Genomic DNA, 24,371 nt, shown 5'->3' with positions numbered 1-24,371 from the left:
GAACTCTGTTTCATTCCAGTTTAGCGAGAACTTTCGGTAAATGAGAATTAAATTCCTGCCGTGCGTGAAACATTATTAATAAATTTGTGGTGGATGCGATTGACTTCTTCGATTGTTCAGTACAAAGAAAAGAAGAAAGATTCAAGGATGGCTTAACGTCCCGCGAACTAGGTCCTTAGATACAGAGCATCAGCTCGGGTGGGGGAAGGAAACAGGATATGTCCTTTCCAAAGTAGTGGTTCCGGCATTTGCCGTAAGTGATTCTGGAAAACTACAGGAAGTTTAAATCTGGATGGCCGGACGGGCATGCGAACCGCACCACTCCCGAATACGACCCAGCGTTTCATTGCTGCCCCAATTCAATCCGTTTAATAATTACAGTCACTGTCCTCTGTCATATTCATTATCCTTTAACCGTAGATAACATGAGCTATGCAGTGACTGCATCTTTGAGAAAGTCCGGAAAAAAAACCAAGGTAGTAGTTTAACATTTCGCATGTGAAATTCCTGAAACGATTAATCTCTGTGAAAGATAATGGAGGACAAGTTTCACGGGCAGAATCTACCGTTACCGTGATAGTATTACTTCTTTATCTATCCTTACCACGTGACAGAACTGCGCGGCTTTCACTTTCTTTCAATATCTGAAGCCTTGCAAAAAAATAAAAATAAAAAAAGTGCTATTTCAAATAGATTCTAACGGTAACATTTCAGCTAGAACAACCGTGGACTATGCCGACAAGGGTTGCCCTTTAAGTTAAGACTTTACTGATAGCAATCTACGGTGTTCAAAAGGGTGGAAAATTTTCTTAGTATGAAGAACAACATTATGGCAGGTGAGGAATAGGGGAGCGTTTCCTTGAGTGATGCAACACATCTATCAACTATCTCCTTATCGGGCGATCGCGGTAATAAGACACTGCGCTCGCATTCGGGAGGCCGTCTTGATTTAGGTTTCCTGTTATTTCCCTAAATCTTTTAGGGCGGATGCCGCAATGGTTCCCGCGAAAGGGCACGGCCAGTTTCCTTTCTCATCGTTCCCCAATCAGAGCTTCTGCTTGCGTTCTAACGACATCATCGACAGGACATTACACTTAAGTCTTCCTTCATTCCCTCCGTTATTCCCTAGCGTCGTCTATAAGTCTACAGGTCCCGATTTACGGAGAAACCACAGACGCTCTTCTAATTGACCGTCATCTAACGGACGGTAGTATATTAAACATTTTTTTACGGATTTAAAAATAGTAAATTATCAACAATAAAACAGCAGTCTCCATCTTTTATATCTACACAACGTACGTGTCTTAAAAGGGCATCAACTACATGTCCATTTGCATGTAGACTACATAACATTGGAGAAATAAGAGAGAGAGAGAGAGAGAGAGAGAGAGAGAGAGAGAGAGAGAGAGACGTCCATGTAGTTCGCCTTTTCCGAGAATGACGTGGTGGTGAGTGGATGGGTAGAGGGAACTCTGGATCACACTGCTTCACCACAGCAGGGTTACAAAGACAATCTATAGAAATCAAACACCTGCCCAATAAATCCAATTAATCTGCGACGTGATCTGATCTATGTCGACAAGAAAATAAATTCCCCAGACTTCCACATTCTGCTTGCTATGTCACAACTATCATATCCGGCGCTTACCTTCGCTTTAATTATGGAAATATGTTCTGTTTTGCTACAGAAAAAGGTAGGAGTACTTCAGAAAAACCGTAAGATAAACGATATAATCAGGTTTGACGCTCGAAGATGAAGTTTCATGCTTGAAATCATGTGGTAAGAAAGTAAAACTTCCCTTAAAATATATGTCAGCACAAGTTGTACCAAAGATGCTTTCATGCACCTGTGCTGCATTCTAGAATAATGCGTTGCGTAATTGTATTTCCTCTCTAGTCTCTGATTCACTACTAGACATGTTCAGCATCATCACCTTCTTAGTCTAGACCCTTCGCTGAAAAAAATCCCAACAGGTTTTGGGGCTCATCCAACAGAGATTCTGAGAATGTGTCAAACAATTTACCTAACACGTCAGTTTCTCACTTCCGAAACACATGGAGAACAAACTCTACACTTAAACTCACCCTGTGGAAGTACTGAATTGCCTCAGAAACGTTTTAGAACCTGCCCCATTGCTTCCTTTTGGGCTCGAGTATAAATTGCAAAGCATGACTTAATTATTTAGCAATGATCTGTCTTTCAATCGTCAATTAGTATCACTTGACACAAAACTCAAGTCCGGTTGGAAGAAATTACGACAATGAGAGATGTTATCGCATATGGCATTGTTGAGATAACTATCTAAACACACTGCTTTGAGACTGGGAAAAGCTTAAAATACGACAACTGGGCTGGAATTTGAGCACAAGTACTCCTTAAGTAACAAAATTTGGTCAGCTAGTTCTGACAGATGACCTTATAACATAATGAACGGAATGAGAGTTCTTTCTACTGTTATTCTTATTTTGTAATTAATTTGGCAGAATAAAATGTGTTTGTCGTAACCTTTTTTCCTTAGAAAAAAGTAAAGTGCTCATTCACGAGCAGATAAAACAAGATGCCGATCTTTTGAGAAAAGCCGTTAACTAGTGATTTCGCGGCATGTTTGTTAAACGTTACTACTTTGCTGTAGCCACCTTATATGTAGTTTCTGAGCGGTTCTTCCAATTATTCTAGACGAATCCCTCCCCTCAAGTCATCTCAACGAAGTTCGTGAATAAGCTAAATACATAAATTACTGCAGCGTAGTGTCCAGTTTGATGCAAGCCTTTCGTTTCGATTTCACTTTGTCGCTGCTTATTCTCTCGAGCAACTTATGTGACGTCACGAAGCTAGCAGGACCCCATCCCACGCCTTCTAAAATCTGCGAAATTCTGAAGATGCCGGGAATCGAAAAACGGACCTTAGTGTCTAATATTCAACCGCAGCAACAACTAGGCCATTCACTTATTTACCAGTAAACTGATATGACATGACAAATAATTAGGGAAAAAAAAGTTTAGTATTTCGCACATTGCTTTACTTTCTGTGATTTTAGTTCACGTAGACTGCCTCCAGCGAGTACATGGTCGTGACATGACAAAAGCGAAATGATTTTTCGTTTTTCTTTTTTTCTTCGGCTGCTCTACGAATTACCCTGAAAGACAGGATTATTTGGTCCGGTGCAACGTTTGAACTAAACTAAACTGAAACAAGAGTGCGCAACAGCCGCAGATCTCAGGTGTAGCACAAGCTCCCTCCTAGCCCTATGGCACTGGGCACCGAATAAAACTAATTCCCCAGTAGAGCGTCACGAGTTGCTGACTGGGATAGCCGCGCTATCTTTTCCGTGACACGGAGCCAAGCCACCAGCGGCTAGAGCCAAGTATGCCGTAGACAAACGCGCAGGGAAAAAAATGGGGAGAATGAATGTGTCAAGATATGAGTAGTAACACCTGTCAAGTGATACACAGAGGTAGGGGGCGCCAGCACGCACGCTTCGAGGCGCAGCCCCCTAGGAGAGGGGCGACGCTACTGGGACCACGCGTGCACACACTTATAAATACGCCGCCAGCGCGGCCGCATGTGTAAAAAGCCGCTTTTGGAGAAGGCGTGCGCTGGTGTACATGCATGCGTGCGTGTCTGTTTGTGAGCGTGTATGTTTTGCAGGTTAAAAGCTTTGACGCAGTAGGTAAAGAACGTCGTACTGTCACAGTTTCGCCACTCTCCCCAGGGTTTACACGACGATGGCCAACACACGTCACATTCCGTCGCAGACTGGCGAGTAGCTAACTGCGTGTCCGCAGCGAGAAGATCGGTTTCCGTATGTAAGTACACCAAGTGTTTTGACAGAGCGTGAAGGTTGTGGCATACTGTGATTTCCCTTCCCGTGTAGTACTTAGTGGAGCGGCCAGACACTTGAGCACAGAGGCGGACAGCAACACAGTCGTCTCTGCGGCAGTGAAACTCCAAGGTTCGCAGTGCGCGCAGGTCACAGCGAGCGAAATGCACGCGTGCGAGAAAACGTGCTAGTGGGGTAGACAAGTGCGCGAACGCGCAGTGTTTGAAAAGCGCGCTCGCCCGGCAGCACGTGCATCGTACTCACAAGCAAGCTGGTTCCGCGGCGGCGGTTGGCGGCGCACTGCACACAATCGCGCTATCACGAAACAAAGATCCCCTCCCGGCAGCCGCCAGAGACACGCCCGCCCGCCTTATATGCGCAAGGAATCCGCGCGCCATAGGGCGGGGCACCCGGGAGGCACACCAGCCACCAACGTCTCCGCCACCACCACCGCGCCACCGCCGCCGCCGACGTCGTCGTCGTCGGTGCACATCGCGACAGCCGAGGTGGCCCTCGCCACCACTCAGCGCACAGCAAACCTAGCGTCCACTCCATCACAGCTTCCTCGCCACAGGCTTCTCTCCTGTAGTTCGAAGGCCTGGGGGTTCGGCTTCAAGTTGCTCACTCGATTTCTTCTCGTACTCGGCAATATTTCCACTCCTGACAAGCCCTGCGTACTTAGCGAGCGCCACTTCACAAGACGTTAAATCGCAAGTTTCTACGTAACTCGGGGCACGGGCGGAGCTGTACCGCCATGACAGTGAACGAAATAGCATTAAGATTGGTGAACCCTTTCCTTACATTCTAACACTGTAAGGCGACTGACTAAACGGGTGCCCCGTGTAATTCTTTTTGACATCCGAGCTTCGACTGAGACCGATCGGTAACTACTAACTTAGTGAAACTGCGACTGTGACGAGTTCCAGAATAAATGCTCCTCACACGACTGCGTATTTTTTAATATTTCGAAACGATCTGTCCTACACGTACAGTACCTCGACGCACGACAAGGGCAGTGCACGTAAAACCTCTACTCGCCACTTACAATAAACTACATCAATATAGTGACACGAAACTTTTTTCCGACCTGTCCGAGACATTATGATGTAAATTTGAAATGAGTGCTAATCTGCTATCCAAGTAGTAAATAAAGTAAGAAAGAATATGTACTACATTTTGGCATGCGAATCCTCTCATCAAATCCTGCACCTTTACATAAATTTTTTTGTGCATTATTCAATGCCAGTTTGTTAGCTTGTCATGAGAATAGGTATAAAAGTACTCTCATATTGCTGTTTGAAGTGTGTTCCTAAGGCTTGCACAGATCCGTTTAAATAACTGCTCAATCACTGACAATTTTGTGACTATCAGTATCCTTTCACAGTGCTCAATTTGTGACGGTACACGCCAGTATGCTGTACTGGTACCTCTGATGAAAGTAAATAAATAAATTTAAAAAATCAGAACTGCAAATTTTGAGATGTGGTATTTTAGAGCTTTTGCTGCAGTTGAAGCAATGTAAAACAAACATTGCTTTCACACTTTTAAAATGCTCAGAAGAGTGTTAAAATAACATTTTAAGGCATATAAATTTCGAAAACACCCCATGGAAGGCCCCAATACCAGAACTACATTTTTTTACAAATCAAGCACTGTCCTTTTGTATGTAAAGGCACTCATGACAAAACTATCCACTGTCAGAAAGGTGAAACCAAAGTAATCTCCAATATTCAGATAGCTCCCTCACCGTCACTATTTTCAGTCTTTAAATTTTCTAACTGTAAGACTGTAGGGTCTCTGTTCCTCCAGTACACAGAAAGAGATCTTGTATTGACATTTTTCCACTTTTTTTGCTGTTGTGTGTGATTGACAAATATTTAATTCCCAACTGCCTGGAACCAGCAGACACAAAGATTATCTTAATGAAATAGTCAATCACTTTGTGATAAAAAAAAGTTGTGAAAAGCACACAAATCACATTAGTTTCCTTAACACTTACTTTCTTACTATGAACCAGTTTCCATTATTGTGGCTTAAAATAACAAAAATTTGTTTTTAATAAATAAATACTTGTAAAATATATGAAAGTTGCGGTCTTTTCACCATAAAGAAAAGAGCGAGGGAGAGAAAACAGACCGTTAATGGTGTCTTTACAGTACTTTGGTTAACCTTCTGACTGCCAAAATAGGTCACTGTGCTTGCAGTACCTTGAAAAAACAAACAGTAAACCTCTATATTGCACATAGATGAATGATGTGAAGTAACAACTGTTTAAAACAGAAATTGCACCCTGAAATGCAGGTTGTCATTAATAAGTTACATCATTCTGACCATTGCTGGTATCATGTTTATTGAATGACATTATTATCAAAAACCATAGTCCAGTCTGCCCTGAAATTGTAAACGGTTGTTAAACTTTTATGAACTACTGCAATTTAAAAGGCCTCGCCTTTATTTACAAATCAACACCTTTCGTACTACACATTTAAACCCTTCCTATACTTCCACAGAAAATATAAATCCAATGCTTTGTGAAACAGAAAAAAAATCCACAGTAAATTGGCTCTGAGCACTATGGAACTTAACATCTGTGGTCATCAGTCCCCTAGAACTTAGAACTACTTAAACCTAACTAACCTAAGGACATCACACACATCCATGCCCGAGGCAGGATTCGAACCTGCGACCTTAGCAGTCGCGCGGTTCCGGACTGCGCGCCTAGAACCACTAGACCACCACGGCCGGCAAATCCACAGTAAAAACTGCTTTGATATTCACTTATTGTCTATAAGTATTTGCCCATTATGTTTCATCAGTGGACAGTAAAGCTACAGACTACAGCCAAACAATGGAACTGCATACCAGAGACTGCAGGAAGCAGAAGCAGAAAGGTAAAAATTGCTTCTTTCTCTATCTATTCGAACTGTTTATGACATACACTTAGAACGAAACATCACAATAAGTACCTAAGTGATGATCTTCCTGTTTGTTATGTTAAATCAGGAACAATGCTTTGATTCATCATTAATCATTTAAACATGCCTTGTTACCATTCACTGCCATTACAATTCACTTGAGAAAGTTACTTTGTTAAATCAAAGACATTCAGAAAACCAAGCTCATATTTGTCATTACTTATCCACACTTTGTGAAACTGTTTCAGCATCACAGAATGAAATGCATAGGTTACCAGTCTTTATTTTTACCCATAATTAGACATATGAGTGTACTTACTGTAAAAGTGTAGAAACCATCAGGAACAGGCTGGCCACCAAATTTGACACTGAGTGTATAATCCCCTGCATCTTTTACAGTGTAATAGATACTAAATGTTCCATCACCATTATCCTCAATGTCTATATCCAAGTCACTGTAACATATTCAGTTTAACTGGTCAAAAGGTATCCTAGAAAGTACATTTTTGTAGATACTAGCAGACATAAAAAATGTCAACATAATAGGATAAAATTGTGAATATACAAGGGTTGGAGCTTAAATAGTGTCAATTACTTACTCACAACCAATACAAAAGAATTACATATGTTGCACCTGTTACTGTCCTTCAACGTAGTCACCAGCATTGTGTAGAACCCATTGCCAGCTATGTGGAAGGGGTAGTATACCGTTAGCAGAGTTTGTTCTGTTGATGGTGCAAATGGAGTGGTCTAAAGTTATGGTGATTCTCATGTACAACTGTGATGGTGTTATCGTAACGTACTACATTCCTCCACGGCAGACCGTCAATGCACAGTATTACTGTTAATTTTTGGGACATCACCTGCGACCAGCTTTGCAAAAAAAGTGGCGACACTTTCTGCACAACCCACCTATCATTTTGCATGACAATGCGTGGGCACATACAGTGCAAACTGTGGCTGCTCTGTTCGGTCGATGGGACTGGGAAGTACTGTACCATCCAACATACTCCCCCGACTTAAGTCCTTGTGACTTTGATTTGATTCCGTAGATGAAGGAACCACTTCGGGGCATTCGCTTCAGAACTGTTCCAGAGATTCGACATGCAGTATACCACTCCATTTGCACAATCAACAGAACAGGCTCTACTAACAATGTACTACACCTTCCACATCACTGGAAATGGGTTGTAAACAACACTGGTGACAACTCTGAAGGACAGTAACAGGTACAAACATGTAACTCACTTTTATCGGTTGTGAATAAATAGTTGCCACTATTTAAGTTCCAACCCTCGCATATTACATTTAGTCTTACTTTATTAAATAGTATCAGCTAAGAACCTTCAAAAATAATTAACACACTTCACTTGCTCTGTATTTATATGCTGCAAACAATAGCACAATCCCAAAGTTCAAGATTAATGATATCCATAATTTATGTTCTCTCTTATGAAGAAAAATTATTTTATCAAAATATCCTTACTACTATCATTGCACTGATAGTATAAGTGATCTTTGTCATTAAATTGATTGTAAATGATAAGACTTTTCCTTCCTTCCTGTAGTACAAATATATTACACTATCTTCTGAAGATGAAGTCAAGTGGCTCACGTATTTCTAAAATGCGTACAAGATCTCTGTCCGCCAGTGCATTAGAATTGCACTTTAGTATTATTACCATAGTTAGATGTAACATATCCACTATGAAGATCAATAGTATTCTATAATTTTATTTACTACATAAATGCTAATCAGTTACATTTCTTTCAACATCAGCATCTTAAAAATCAGGAAGATTCTATGAAAAGCACAAATAACTATTTTCTTTCTCTATTAAATACACTACAATATTAGTGCGACAATGAGAGTAAAATGATGTGTCTTTGTTTAGGTGATTCTTAGTGCAATGGCTAACCACTCCAAGTAAGAAGCTCATATGTTTGCCCAGCGTTTGTTGTGAAGATCCCAGAAAAGAGAATATTTCATTTATTTCTGAATTAACCAGAGGAAAAGTCTGACAAAACAGTAAAACTGGTACAATCTTATATTAACACATCATATTCCCAGTGAATAATAGCAGTCATTAAGTAACAAAAGGCAACTTCGGCCATGCAGTCCAATTTAGAATGAAACACTACTAAATTTGCTATTCAACAGTATAGTTGTCTCTTATTCTACAAACTGGCAACCTTCTTACACTGCATTACTTCAAGCTCCCAAGTCAAGATGATTCTCAATGCTTGCACTGGCTAGTAACTTATTTCACTGGGAAATTTGTCTGATGAATATTTTACTATATACAACTATATTTCAATCATATGACAGCAGTTTACATGTATGCATCAAGAAATTTATGTTATGAGTTACTGATGCCATGAAGCACTTTTTGATTGGGTCTTTTGAACATTACTTCAAAATTCAGATCTTTTCAGTGGTAAAAATGGATCACTATGTGATGTAAATGGCCAGTAATATTATTCATTCATGATAGAACAGAGGTAGAAATTAAACACACTAACACACAAAACAACTGGTCAATGTACCTACTGTACAAACAATATACCTCTGAACTTTTGTCACTTTCTCCCGGCACAATTTATGTATGGCAGGAAATATACTGCTTAATGTTCATATTTATTGTGTCTGATTATGTGTTTCTTGTCAGAATCCTAATCTGAACGGAAACAAGCTTTAAAGTTCAAGCATAACTTATGATTACATAATCTGCTTTGTTGCAATTTTCAGTTGGAATGTTTGCTGTGTTTAGGTTTTTTTTTTTTTTTTTTTTTTTTTACATATAAAGTACCTGCACTGCTTTGAACATAGCAAAAAATAGCATTTGTCCAATTGTGGTCTCACTTTGTAAAATGTACAGATTGTATCATTTTTATTATGAAACAGTAATCCACTCAAAACTCTCAAGGAAGTATTTCTAAATATCATGAAATAAGTTTGGGTGTACAAGGCAGGGAGCTAAAGAAAAAAAGGAATAAAAACTAAAGTCTCAGAACAGGTGAATATAAAGTTAAGTTATTCTAAAAAGAAAGCACCAGTCAGCAAGGTGGTAGTGGGAGAAAGTATTAATAGCCCCAGCACGGAAGAGCTTGTGAAGGAATGATACAGAAATCTGGATGTGCTATCTTAGTCATGTTCAGCAGTGCCAACTTAGCCCGAGATCTGCCTCTGCCTACAGTGAGGCAGTTCTCCACATCTTGCCTCAAACCTTCAGCATGATTTCCCTCCAAGAAGAAAGGTTAATGTATACCAAAAATTCCCTATGTGTACAGATAGGCAAATATCATTAGCCAAATCCCTCTAGTGCTAATAAAAAAAAGCAGGGAGCTATTCTCAGAATATAGTGACACTAAAGTTGGAATGATTTCGTCACTACATTATGTAAAACACTCTTGTATATACAATGTAATACATAATTTACATTTTAAATAAAGAGTTTCTCCCAGATGGTAACAAGTACACCTATTTCTGCATCATGTAAGAGATATTTATCACACAGTGACGATTATGGCATAAGACCATTTCCTGGATACTGCAAATAAAGTTATTACTGTTTTCTCTAGAATGACCTCTGTACAGCCTATTCAATTTCTCCCTTCTGCATTATGTATTGAGAGTACAGTTCTATTCTGAACTAAAGGAACTATTTTTATTCTATGTACTTACCTTCCAGAAGTTGATCGAATACGGCAAGTTACTGCACCATATCCAGCATTTTTAGCATTTACTGTTATGCAGTACTCTTCTCCACTTGTCAGGACTCGCTGAATGCCTTCAGTTATCTTACATTTCTCAGCCTGCACCACAAAAATAAGAATGAATGCAAATAATATATGAAATAAACAACTATCAATTTTCTAGAACATACACCACTATCACAATAAACGTCATTGAATTTGATGAAGTGAGCAGTATAAAAGCAACTTTAAATCTCTCACCACAATTTAAACTGCATAGTTTTCAACACAATTACTTCTGTAAAAGTATAGTGGTCTGATGAATGTTTGAGAATAATTGTCATATTAAGGCCATGTTATTCTCTTCATATTAAAAGGTTAGTAATACAAGGTTTTGGCTTTTAAAGGGATACCACATTTAATAAAACCGATTTCAACGTTTCTATGCTAAAGGGTAAATTGGGGCACCTGTTACCAATAAAAAAGTAAAGCAATGAGTAACTAAGTGTGCACTGTACTGTTAAGAGCCAGTTAACAACATAATCTAAAGTTACATAAATTATAGTCAGCAATGAAACAGAGAATGCTATTAGTGATAGCCACTGAGTATTCTCGAAAGAGGAAAACATGGAAATATTATTTGACAGAAATCTTTAATGATACAGGGAATCATTTGATTGATTTCAGTATTTTCCCTATTCACTGCAAAATTTGAAGCAAGTTGTAGTTGGATTACTCACAGCATAATATAATAAACTGACAATACATTTTGAAAGTGAAAATATGAAAACATCACAGAATATACAACAATTCGCGTTATGATTATCAGTAAAAGCTATCCTTTTCTGTTCATATTAAGGAACCAGTGTGGCCCCAAGTTATTAAAAGTGAGATACCAAACTTATTTCGAGATGTCAAGATATATCATTATGAAGCAATTAAGAGAGAGATAGTTTGTTTGGGGTAAACACTGCACTTCAGCATTAAAAACATTACCACAGTGATTGTAAGGGGATTAAACTCCTATATACTACACACGTGCAGTCTAGTAGAGGATGGAGAGCTTTTATAAGCATCTTTTTACAGTAGTCGCTATCCAGAATTCGATGCACCTTGTAAATGTGTGTTCCAACTTTATCATCAGATAGTGAAATATGTTTTTTTTTTTTACATTGAGTTTTGATTATTATTATATTGACTCACAACTGGCATTTCATCACCCTGATTGTGGCCAGATCTATTTTTTATTATTGTTTCTATTTATATGTCCGTATATGTTTATATATTGGCCCTTTAGCATGTTTACCATGAAACTGGCTTCATCAAAATACATTTTACATATTTGTAAAAGTATAGTTTTTACTAATTTTTATATTATGCATATATATGCATAATCTGTGCAGAAGAGGAGAGTGGTGAAGGATGTAGCTGTAAAACAATGAATCCTTTGTGTCTCGATTATGTAACATCTGTTGAGTGTGTTCTTGGACTTTGAGTTGCTTTTTAATCTGAACAAAGTATCTGGTTTTGCCTACTTTTGCGTTACTTTTATACCATACCCACACTAGCTGTGGTGTCACACGAACAGTTGTTCATCTAGAGTCACAGTTGAGACCAGATCTGATTCACCTCCCTTTGGTGCAAAGCTCAAGTCCTACACATTCTACCACACAATCTGGCCTATAATAGTAGTGTGAATTACACACTGAAGATACATAGGATATCTTAAACTTTCTACAGTATTCAGCCCTGTCAATAACTCTCAAAGGAAAAGAAAGACAGTCAGTAGATGTCTGCACAGATGTGGATATATTCTGCAGTAAGAGCTACTTCATGGAGCCCATGTTGATGTGAATATCTAGGGGTCTATTTATGGACATCTACAATAATAATTACTTTGTCACTAAAATTAAAGCAGAGTGTCAGCTTTACAATTTTCATCATCTACTAAGGTTATACACAATATACATTAATAATTATTTTTCTTTTTAATCACTACTACTACCCATTTAGGATGGAGTCACCCTGTATTGGCCTCAATGCACAGTGTCATGAGAATGGTAGATGTGCTGTGGACATCTGTAAGGGCTAAAGATGAAGACACACCCTTCTTCCTAGTTTTGCACACATTTGCACATGCATCCTGCTTCTGTCATACCAGCATCTAAATTATGACTTTGCTATTCCCATTTCATGTACAATGAAAGAAATCACTTGTGCAGTTACCACAAGCTGCTACAAAACTAGCCAACAGCTCTACTATGATACTCTATCCACTGAAATCCTCACTTCACAGCCTGGCTGCTATTTACATTAATGTTTGGTATAAAATCAGTAACTGTATTAATGTTCCTTTTAAATATATTTGCAGGTACTGAATGCATAACTTATTACACTAAGAAGTGTAGAGCATTAACATGTTTAAACATTATGGTGAGGTAATGTTTATTTGACAAATTAACTATATGGCTGACTTTAAACAGCATATAATGTGTGATGACAACTTTTAAAATTACTATTTGATTTCACAATATTGTGGAAATATCATGAAGAAAATTACACATATTCAGTTTCATTAGTTATGACAGGAAGTTGCAACTTACGGAATATATCAAATATACGACAGCCTATGTTGTATAAAAATTTGATTACAATCAGCCTCTTTTTCTAAGTCAATGGAATGTAAATTATGAGGTCTGACTTCACTCCACAAAAATATAAGACAGTGGCAATCCTGGCACCAGAGTTTGAGTGTACCAAAACGGTTTAGAAAATTTTATTTTTGTGGATACGGACATGAATGTGATCAGGCAGTTTGTATGCAAGTGGACCCCCATTTGTTAATTCTAACAAATTTAAGTAAATCTGTTACTCAAAGCAGCTTTCTCCGCTACATGTTCGAGTTTATCTATCCCAATAATCACTGAAATAAAACAATTATTTTCATACTGTGAACCTACAGACTTGTTACCTCACAATATAATATAGGTACTTTCAGTACATGAATTCAAACACTTAGATAATCTATGGAAGGGTGGGTTAAAGGAATACAATTTATGTTTACTTTTTATCCTCCTTGACTTTGACTTTTGTGCCTGAGTCTGTGGCCAATATGTCACAACTAGACACAGAACTCTAAACTCAAACTGAACCAAGGACACACAGACTGTGCAAACATGTTACTTTAAATCTGTGTAAACTCTGCTACGTCAAAGTGAAGTATAAATTTGTGCAAGATGCGACAAATGCAAAGTGTTCCCAAGTGCACATACAGATTAAAATCACAATTTAACCATGACAAAAATTAGCTCAAAAAACCAAATAGGAAAAAAATAAGGGAACTGCAAACTAGTCAGATTAAGGTGGAATGTTGTATACTTTAAATTTTCAGAAATTCCTACACGCACGAAAAACTCCTTACCATAGAGAGATATAGATATATAGAGAGAGATAATAGATATAGAGATAGAAATTATCAAATGACACAATATAGTGGGAAAGTATGAGTTAAACTGGTATCCAATGCTACAAATGACATTAGACATAGATATGTAAAATGTCATCTTGTTTAAGATGACATAACTGTAGGAGACATCTTTACAGTGTTTTTAACATTACTGGTGATTATTAAAAAGGAGCCTACATACAAAATTCTGAGGTGGGAGAAACTAAAAAGTAAAAGACAGATTGGTTGGGTAACGGTTTTACTTACACGATACTGATGGAGGAACAGTATTATCAATAAAAAAAGTTTATCATAAATAATAAATACGAACCAGGCTATACTACTGCAGTGCTGCTTAAGCTACAAGTGTGACGTAATTAGGAGATGGTTATAGACAAAAATGTAACTGTCAGAAAATATTTTGCCCATAAAATTTTATAACGGAAAAGCCATTCTTCCTAAAAGTAGTATGGATGTGTGAGAACCTTCCATTGGAGTATCTTAGGCCATATAAAATGAGCCTTGCTCAGAAAATTTCGCAATAACCATGAACTACAAGAGATGCTTTACAAACTGTATATCTACAATGCAATGGTATGCAGAATTTGACGAACAAGGAAATCATAACGGAGAAATCGACATACATAACCATTTAAGTAGAAGATTTTTTGATGTGCATATAAAGTTAAAATTATGAAAGAAGAATGGAATTCACTTTGTATCATTATCTGCCACATAAATCATTGTATGTAATGTACTGCTGTTCAAGGGGGTGTTATAACAGTCTTAACTGATATTACCTGTTCAATGCTAATGTGGTACATACGTTTTGCACTTTCAAAACGGATTCTCATTTCAAACATGAGTTGCTCATCTGGAACTATATTCACATGTTTTATCCATGGTGTTCTGTTATTATAGACTTTACAGAGTTCTAAATATTCTGCACAAAACTTTTGAGATTGTTTGTTCATTTATGAAAACATGGAGCTGGCAATAACCTTATCATATGATACTACTTACACTTCCAGTTGCATATGCTTGAACTTGGAATGGTGAATGTGGAACCTCCTTGCCATCGTATTTCACAGTCACCTTGTACCTGCCACAGTCATCCGGTACGTAAACAGCTTTGAATGTACCATCATCATTCTCAGTTACTTTAACTTTTCTTGGATAACCATCAGGGCCCTGTAACCGAATCAGTTTGTTTGATCTCAGTCTAAATGCAGTACTCCACAAAATTAAGGAAAAATATCACATTTAATGTAGTGAATAATACTCAGATGGAATATATTACAAAATTTTTGTACACCAATACATGATACACATTAATAAAAAAAATGTTGTTTCTTCACATCATTGAAGTATAATATCAGGCAGGATAAATTTCTCTGTGCGAAGAAGCATTTATCTATCCATTTCTTTTGCTCCAATAGTTCAGTGACTGGATGTATTTTTAATAAAAGAGCCTTACAATGAGTTTTACATTTGATACTCATATTTTTAACATGACTAATTTTTTATTGGGCCAGTTATATCATACCGCACAAACTGTACAATTGATATTGGACAAGTCAAAGAAAAGTTGGAGTAGTACATGGTCTTAGCAAATAGTAGCAAATTAAAACTGGGTACATTTTCTTACAATTTAATTTTTAACTAACTTTTTTATTACATATTCAGAAATTTTTTTTACAGAATAGATACAGTGGTTTATTATAAATGCCTTTAGTTCAATTTTAAATTTTGGATGCGTAGCAATTTTTATTTCCTCCAGTATCTTATTGTGTAGTATTACATCAATGTTAATTATGCTCCACCGATACATTGTAGTTCTCATGGAATCAGTATTAAAAGTAATATACAAAAACTGAATTTATATTAAAACTCTGCCTTTAAAAATAATAAGGAAACTGCATGGACTAAAGTGACAAATATCAAGTATCTTAAAATAATGTGTCATGTTTAGGTGGTTGATCAGTGAAATATTATATTCTACCCTTTGTTTTACTTTATTTTCTGTTTTTAATATTTACAATGTAATCAGTTATTTGATCACATTCATTTACAGTTTTCAGTGACCTTTCAAATTATTACTTTATTATCATACTTTCTGAAAGAAATAAAATTTTCCCCAGAACATTCAAGCTTCGTATCTCTGTACCAGAAACAACTTCTAAGTAATACTCCACTTTCCTTCAATATGGCACAGTCATTGCACCGCAGAAATTCTTTGAAATGTAATGTGAGACATTATAAAGCACTGTTTGAGCATACCAAACTACTCACTCAAACACATACTAATATATGTAGCTAATTTTAAAATCTAGCAATTCAGATTTGCAAGGGAGATATGACAATGGAAACCATAAAAAGAAACCTACAAAATATTATGGGAAATTAATGAATATTACGAACTGGGAAACCTTTATCTTCAAAAACAATTTCATTTCACTTTGTGTGTACATTTGCACATAAATCAAAACAAAAAAGTAACAGTATTAATGGAAGTGTAACTAATCACTCATCTGATTTGAAAGAGGAGCAGTACCTCTGGCAGCAGTACCTCCCCATTGCAATGATCTCTGTAGAACAGGTTCAGGTGGGACTCATTTTAAAACACCCCACTGTGACAGCCAGCATGACAGTGATTTCTCGACACCGAAAGGAAGCACAATGGTAAATGGGCATAAGTCCTGACCAGAACTGGTTGTGTTGAACCACTGACACAGAAAGATTTGTGTCTATTGTATTGTTCAATGTTGAGCCAAAACTGTGGCCAAAGCTATACAGTCTCTTATGCTCACGAGGACAACTTGACAATCATCACACTGTGTGGTGTAGTTTCCATTCACCACTAAAACAAGTCTTTTCTACCCACTATTTCCCCCAAACACATCATCGCTCTAGCATTGTCTCTCATACAAGCTAAAAAGTGAGAATGTGAGAAACTCATTTCTCAGGGACTGCTCCTGTTCCCCATTTGAAAATCTTCACAAGCTTATAATAAGCTGTTTCAAACCTACAACTCATGCTGACACTTTCTTTCTGCTTTTTTTTATCTCTCTCCATTGGTGTATCAATTAACTTTTCAGCCAGGCAAGAGGGGCACTACTGGATCTTCTTATATACCAAATTTATGTTCTCTCTGCACTTCAAGTTTGGATTTTTCGTATGATTCTTTCTGGGTTTTTCAAATTATCACAAACATTTCTCTATTATCAGTCTACTGATTTTGTAGTTATTGCAGAGTGGCTGATATTTGCCACTAACACCAGTCAGTCTCTCACTGAAGAAACTTTATTCACTAAAAGTGGTTCACACTTTGTCAACCATAAGAGAGCATCATCATACTATCGACAAATGTTTTCAATTGTAATTGTAATCTTGACTGAGAATTTTGCAAGCTAATATTGTCCTTTTAGAAGTATCAGAGTTCTTAAACTAGTCTACTGACATGACAGTATTTCACACAAAAAAAAGTGTGTCCTCCAATTGATGTATAAGAAAAATTAAATCCAAATTCTCAAGGTACATCACCAGAGGAAGAAATAGCCACTGTAAGATAGTTAAAATCCTTTACAAAAAAGTAAAATGCAACTGAAGAGAGAAAAAATCCATAAAACAAAACGCAGTTTTAGTGCAAAATACTAAAATGTTACAGCATCTAGTCTAGGTGCTAGAAAATATGTGAACATCTTAGAGAAAGACAAAATATGAAATTACTTGGAAGTAAGGTAGATTTGTATTGGTTCAAGATTTTAATAAATTAAAATAATAAAACACAATAAATTGAGTGCTGTGACTTGACCAGTATAGTACAAGTAGAGGAATTAGAGTTACAAGAAGAACCAGTTGCAGAAAATGAAGTCATAAACATGATAAAATTGCTGAAGACTCCAAAGTGTGCCATTGTGGGAGAATGGGAATGTGTTTTGTTTAAGTATAGAAAACAGTGTGAAACGCTGCACAAAATGTGTAAGTTTATAACCAAAAAATAGTTGATATGAACTTTCACAGGTGGAAATATCTGGCAAATTATGAGCCTGCATTTGATTTGTTCACTTGCATTTGCACACATTTACTTAGAAGTTTATAGCACGTACTCTTAATGTTTTCTTGAAAAATATGTGAGGGTTGTTTCTATGTGATAAAATGTGTATGCAGTCTTCTATATTAACCACCTAGCAAAAATTCAGATATGTGACTAGCTTTGCAAGTTTGTTGTTGGTTCTACTGTTTTTATAACACAAGCTGTTACAAATAATGAATATGACACTTTAAAAATAATGTTAAGTGCCAGGTTCCTAGCATAAAGCTTTCACAGCTACCGCATACAGGGTTATAACATACTGCTCAAGTGGAAATTTTATACTACTCACTGTAGGTTGCAAACAACTTCAGTGGAATGAACACACAGGCAGAATGCCAACTGTCTGCTGCCACACTCACTAAATTGACATACAAAACAGTTTGTGGAGACTTTCACATCGTTCATTTATTTAAGTGTGTCAGAGACTATTTTGGACAGATGCCATGGAGTTTCTCTTTCGGTTCCTATCACAGATGAATAATCAGAATGTCAATACTTTTATGCCACAAACTGGATTTTACTTAGCTGGATTTTCATTTTGATGACTGTCCCTTACAGTGATATTTAAACAGAGAATTTAGAATCACATTTCTTGTGCTACATCAGCACTATGTGCATAATTTTAACTTATTTTTTATCAGACTACATACTGAATAATATCACTAAGGTGATAATCTTTTTCAGAATTGCTTACTTGTGATATTTCCTTGAAAATAACAGCAAGATTTGTAAGGAGCATCACACCAACTTCAATAAAGCTTGAGACAACTTATTGTCAAACCACACTGTTCATTTTTCCATGTGGTGGTGATTTGTGTTACCAAAAATTAATTCTGTGTGTTCCATTCATTTGGAGTATCTTCTGGGAGACGCACTGATCCAAATATTTAAGCGATATCCTAAGTGTATTAACACTTTAATAGAAAGTTCTGGTACCGTGTAAATATTTTGGCTGTAAAGGTAACAACTAAATAGTAGAGGCACTGACTAAGGGTGAATGACATTAGATATCTGGTGTAGGATACAGTAAAGTGTCGCACTGGAGCTACAGGATATCACAGTCAGGAGGATTACAGGAATGAAGGATGTGTTGCAAGAAAAATTCCCATCTACACATTTTTGAGAAGCTGGAGTTTGGCAGCAAGGGTCCATATGCCACAGGTTGTGACGGCAACTGAAATCTAGCCTTTTCTGCTCAGGATGCCGAAGGTCTCACTAAGAGATTTGCAGAGAGGCACTGTCCTAAATATAGTCCACAGACAGATTTTCCATGACCTATCCTTACACACACCTATTGCTCTGGCCCCACTCCTAAAAACCAGCTGCAAAGTAACACTCCCTTCTTCACAGTGTATTATCCTGGAATGGAATAACTGAATTATATCCTTTGCCAAGGCTTCAACTATTTATCATTGCATCCAGAAATGAATTTCCTACCTACAAATGTTCCTACCCCTCTTAAAATAGTATTCCACTTCCCTCCCCACCCACAAAGTGTCCTCTTCCATCCTCAACCACACCCACACCTGACCTCTTGCCATATGTGTCGTAGCCCTACAAAACACACAGGTGCAAGACCTCTGCTCGATACATCCACCCATCACATCCTACTCCACTTATGTCACAGACAGCTGTTCCATGGGAGTCATATATACCATCTACTCTGCAATTTCTGCACAGTATTCTATGTGTGCATGACTGCCTATATGAATGGCCACTGCCAAACTGGTGCCACGAGCAAAGTGACTACCCAATGGCAAAACATGCCACTGAGTACAACTTTATTGATTTCAATGGCTGCTTCACAGCCTGTGCAATCTGGATCCTTTCCTCCAACAGTGGCTGCTCTGAACTACATAGATGGGAGTTTTCCTTGCAACACATCCTTCATTCCTGTCATCCTCTCTGCCTCAATCTCAACTAGCCCCCTGCCCCAAACCCACATACACCATGCCCTAGGACCATAACAATCTTCACTCATACTGCCCCCAGTCTTCCCTTTTTCTTGTTCTGTCTCCCTTCCCAATCCACTCCTCCCTGTTATTGTCATCATATGCTCCATGAACTCATGGGTGCCAGTGCCTGTGTCCCATTCCTATTATGTACACCTGCTGCCTCCTTCCCAATCATCTGTCACTTCTCCAACCCACTCCCACAATCTGTCTCCTTTCTTTCTTGCCTACTCCACCAGATAGATGTCTTCTTTACTAACATTAACTTTTCAGCTACAACTTCTTTTTCATTTGATGTGTCATTTGAGATATTTAGCTATCTCAAGATAAAACAAATATCCTGTACATTGTCACTGAAGTGGGCATAGATTACATCAGAGTTAAGTATTCAATATTAAAGTGTTTTACTAAATTTAGTTAATATTTTGTGTGCATTTTACCACTCTCTCGGCGTGCTCTTTAAGTATATCCAGGCTTTCTAAGACACACAACAAATGGTGATGAGAGAAATAGTTTCATGTGGTTTTCTTCATGCTATCCATTGTCTGCTATGCAAAAATTGGTGACAATGCTCCTCCCACATTTGTTCCAGCTTTCAGAGACTTCCCTCACCTACCTAAGCGGAGGGAGTTCTTTGTGTTAAGCTAGTCTCAGTGGCCACAATATTGTTATGTTTTTCTATCTAGTATTAAGTGTTTCACAATATCTGAACCCCCATTAGCACTGTCTCTAAACGAAGCTGTTCAGTTTCAGGCACAGCAGACTGAACAACTGCTGCTCAGTGTACAACAGACGACAAAGTTACTGTCTCAACAAGCAGGACCACAGCCAGTAGCTGCACACAAGTTTCACCAGTTTAATATCAAAGAAGAGGACTGGACTGGATTAGATTGGATTAGATTCAGTTTTCCTTCCAAAGACCCAAAAATCAGACTATTCTCATGGGTGTCGAACAAGTCAAAAAATATAACATAAAAAACCTCAAACACCTGAATATAATACTCACTAACCTGATCATTTGTCAGGAGATCGTCAAATAGGTGAGTATATTACACTGAACTGGAACTGCTAATATTTACAGAATTAATACACTGGCAGAATGGAACACAGTTATACAGTTTTAATAAATGTATCATACAAAGAACACCTAATCTTGACTTGTGACCAAATGCTGTCAAAACTGATATGTATCAGACATGTTTATTTAAGCTGATCAAACAGCCCCTGTCAAAATCTTCATCTATGGAGTAGGAATCGCCTATCAAAAAGTCTTTCAACCTCTGTTTAAACTGTGCTTTATCTGAAACCAAGTTTTTAATGGTTGCTGGCAATTTATTCAAAATGTGTGTTCCTGAATATTGGACCCCTTTTTGGACCGAGGTAAGTGATTTTAGATCTTTATACAGTTTGTTCATTTTCCTGATATTGATACTAAGAATTGAGCTATTGGTTGGAAGTAGATATATATTACTTGCAACAAATTTCATAAAGGAAAAGAATACTGAGAAGCAACAGTTAGAATACATAGTTTCCTGAATAGGTTTCTTCATGGTGTTCTCGAATTTACACCACAAATGAGTCTTATTACATGGTTTTGCATGCTAAAAACTTTTGCTTAGTTTGGCAAGTTATCCCAGAATATGATCCTTTATGGCATAATAGAAAGAAAGTAATAAACTATGAATTTTTTATATTTATACCTCCTACATCTGACATCATTCTCACTGCAAATACAGACTTGTTCATGTGCTTCAGCAATTCTGTGGTATGCCCTTCCCAATTGAATCTATTATCGAGTTGTAATCCTAGAAATTTAACACTGTCAACCTCTTTGAACTTCATATCTTCACATATTACACACATGCTGGAAGGAAATCTCTTTGATGTTTAAACTGCATATAGTGGGTCTTTTCAAAGTTTAACAACAGTGAATCAGGTTTAAACCATTTTTAATGACAGTGAAAATTTCATTAGCTGCAATTTCTAAATCTGTACTTGACTTGCTACTTATTCCAATGTTTTTATCATCTGCAAACAAAACAAACATAGCATCTGGCAATGTAACAGATGAGAGGTCATTAATGTACACAGGTGCCACTGTCAGAGTTGGTATTTATCATCTGTATATAAAATTATTTCCTGGCTTGTCCAGACCATGTTAATTTTGAGAACTAGTTCAAAAACTCAGAGCCTTACAAAGCACAGACTCATGCTGCCATGGAAAGATTTAAATTTTTTTCTTCTTCAGAAGCAGCCTGAATAGTCATTAAAACAGTGGATTGCTGGAAGTGTTACATAAAATGACAAAGTTACACGTGTTCTTTGTTAATGAAGGACTAGATTCTGTAGCTGCAAGTTTTTCCTTTCCTGAGGACATGAAACTTACAAATGATTCACAGTGCAGTGGTGGAAAGGTAAAGGTTAGTGAATAAAATCGATAACCAACATACGAACAAATTCACTGCAAATGAACCCTGGTTATGACTAGAGGAAGTTTCATCAGACTTCACAGTTGATATAAATTCCTTCAGTGAAAAAAAAAAAATTGAGATTACACAGTATGAAATGGAACTACTCAGAATAGAAATTGTGAATTTGTTAAGTCAGAGTGAGCATATCCCGAAAAATGAAGATTTATTTCCAAGGATTTATTTGAAATGAAATCGCCAATTGGAGACATCGTGCAACATGATCATTTACTCTCCAGTCAGGGATTACTTTACAGTGCACCATATAAACTTTTTGGTGGTTCATCACAGTTCAGTAGAAGTGGCTTTAATGATTGGAAAGCATGTTAATTATAAAGTAACTAAATACGAAAATTCCAGTGAACATCGTGATTGGATTGTAAGTTTCAAAGATTGGGGAAATACTCTATGCAGAGTTGAAAAACAATTTATTACTCAGTTACAAGAAGAAGTAAAGTATTGGTGAAATGTACTAGAGACAGTAATGGCTATAGCAAAAAAAACTTTCTTCAAAGGTATTGCCATTTTGGGAGATAAATAAGAGTTTGGTTCCTTAAGAAATGGTAATTTCATGATATGTTCAAAGCTGATAGCTGAATTTAATCCATTCTTAGCAGGTCATATACCTAAATAAAGAAACCCAGGTAAAGGAAGCAGCTCTAATTTATCATTTAGCACTTATGATGAAATTATAAATATTATGGTGAAGAATACCACACACGAGATCATAAAGGCGATATTTGATGCACAGTATTTCTCCATTGTTGTCAGTTTCACCCCTGATGTTTCACTCTGTTATCAGTTTAGTTACATTGTACAACATTTGAATAAAGACGGTGTACCTCAAGAGCAGATTGTAGAGTTTATGAGAAATGCTGGGCATACCAGGAAAGAATTGAGAGATACGGTATTTAAGTTCCCCAAATCCCATGATATAAGCAACTGCCATCGTCAAAGTTATGATAATGCTGCAAATATGGTGGGAATCTACTCTGTCCTACAAGCCCAAATGAAGTCCTTCAATTTTTTTAGCATTTTTCATTCCTTGCTCCACTCATTCCCTGAATCTGGAAAGATGAAGTGCAATCACATGCTGTAAAATGGCTACTACATTTGTTGTACATATGAACAAATTACAAATTTTTGCATCTACAGAATGCTGGAAAATTCTACACTCACTTTTTGAAGATTGAAACTTGAGTTTAATATTTCTCTGCATCACAAGATGGTCAGCATGAGAAAATGCCTGAAAAGGCATAACTGCTATTTGGAAAGCACCCAATAAAGCTCTTAAGTGCATTTATGAAGAGAAAAGAGAGAAAGCTATGATTAAATCAAAAGGAACACAAATATTGCAAAAGCTTAACCCTAAAGGTATTGCTTTCATGTCTATAATGTGGTTGGAGTATTTTGGAATGTTTCAATGCAGTGAGTACAACACTAAAGTCTGAAGGAGTTGACATACCTGCAGTAGTGAAATTATGTACTTCAGTCCTAACTTTCACAGATGATATGACAAAGTCTTTTGAAATTCAGAGGAAAAGGGGGGGGGGGGAGGGGGGGAAGTGAGGAGGTGAGAGGAAACTCTAGATTACACAGCAACTTGCATAACTCAATGAAACTAAAGAAATTAAAGAAGTACTTTGATGGCTCAGACAGTCAGAAAATGGAACTGTGGCTTGCAAACTGATGCTGAAGACTAATAATTTAATTATACTGGTCAGTCTGCCCACAGAGCTCAATAAGCATCTTCATGTCTACAATGGTTATTCTGAAAAGTTATCATTCTTATCTAGTTGGAAAAAAAAAGCCCATTGATATAGTCCTTAATGCTGCACAACGGCTGCAGCATGTTTTTCTCAGAGGATATAGAGGTATCTTTAGGAACAAAATTTATTCATCTCAAAAGGTTCCTTTTAAGTTCCAGACATGAGAAACTTTTGTTGCCTGTCTGAAATGAAATGCTAAGAAAGCCCCC

At 37.2% G+C, this 24,371-nt stretch overlaps 1 protein-coding gene across 4 annotated transcripts in view; it reads right to left on the bottom strand.

Moving 5' to 3' along the window:
- LOC126298936 (filamin-A) overlaps positions 1-24,371 on the bottom strand; it is a 496,221-nt gene that overhangs the window by 195,431 nt on the left and 276,419 nt on the right. For all 4 annotated transcript variants that reach the window (XM_049990534.1, XM_049990536.1, XM_049990533.1 and 1 more), the window contains 3 exons: positions 14,901-15,068; positions 10,422-10,552; positions 7,056-7,191 (listed from right to left, as the gene is read on the bottom strand). In XM_049990534.1, the coding sequence (XP_049846491.1) occupies positions 7,056-7,191; positions 10,422-10,552; positions 14,901-15,068 (435 nt within the window). The remainder of the gene's footprint in view (positions 1-7,055; positions 7,192-10,421; positions 10,553-14,900; positions 15,069-24,371) is intronic.

The sequence above is a fragment of the Schistocerca gregaria genome, chromosome X (genome assembly GCF_023897955.1).
Source record: "Schistocerca gregaria isolate iqSchGreg1 chromosome X, iqSchGreg1.2, whole genome shotgun sequence".
Lineage (NCBI taxonomy): Eukaryota > Metazoa > Arthropoda > Insecta > Orthoptera > Acrididae > Schistocerca > Schistocerca gregaria.
Note: the sequence above shows the minus strand (reverse complement) of the source record. Positions and strands in the feature narration are given on the sequence as shown.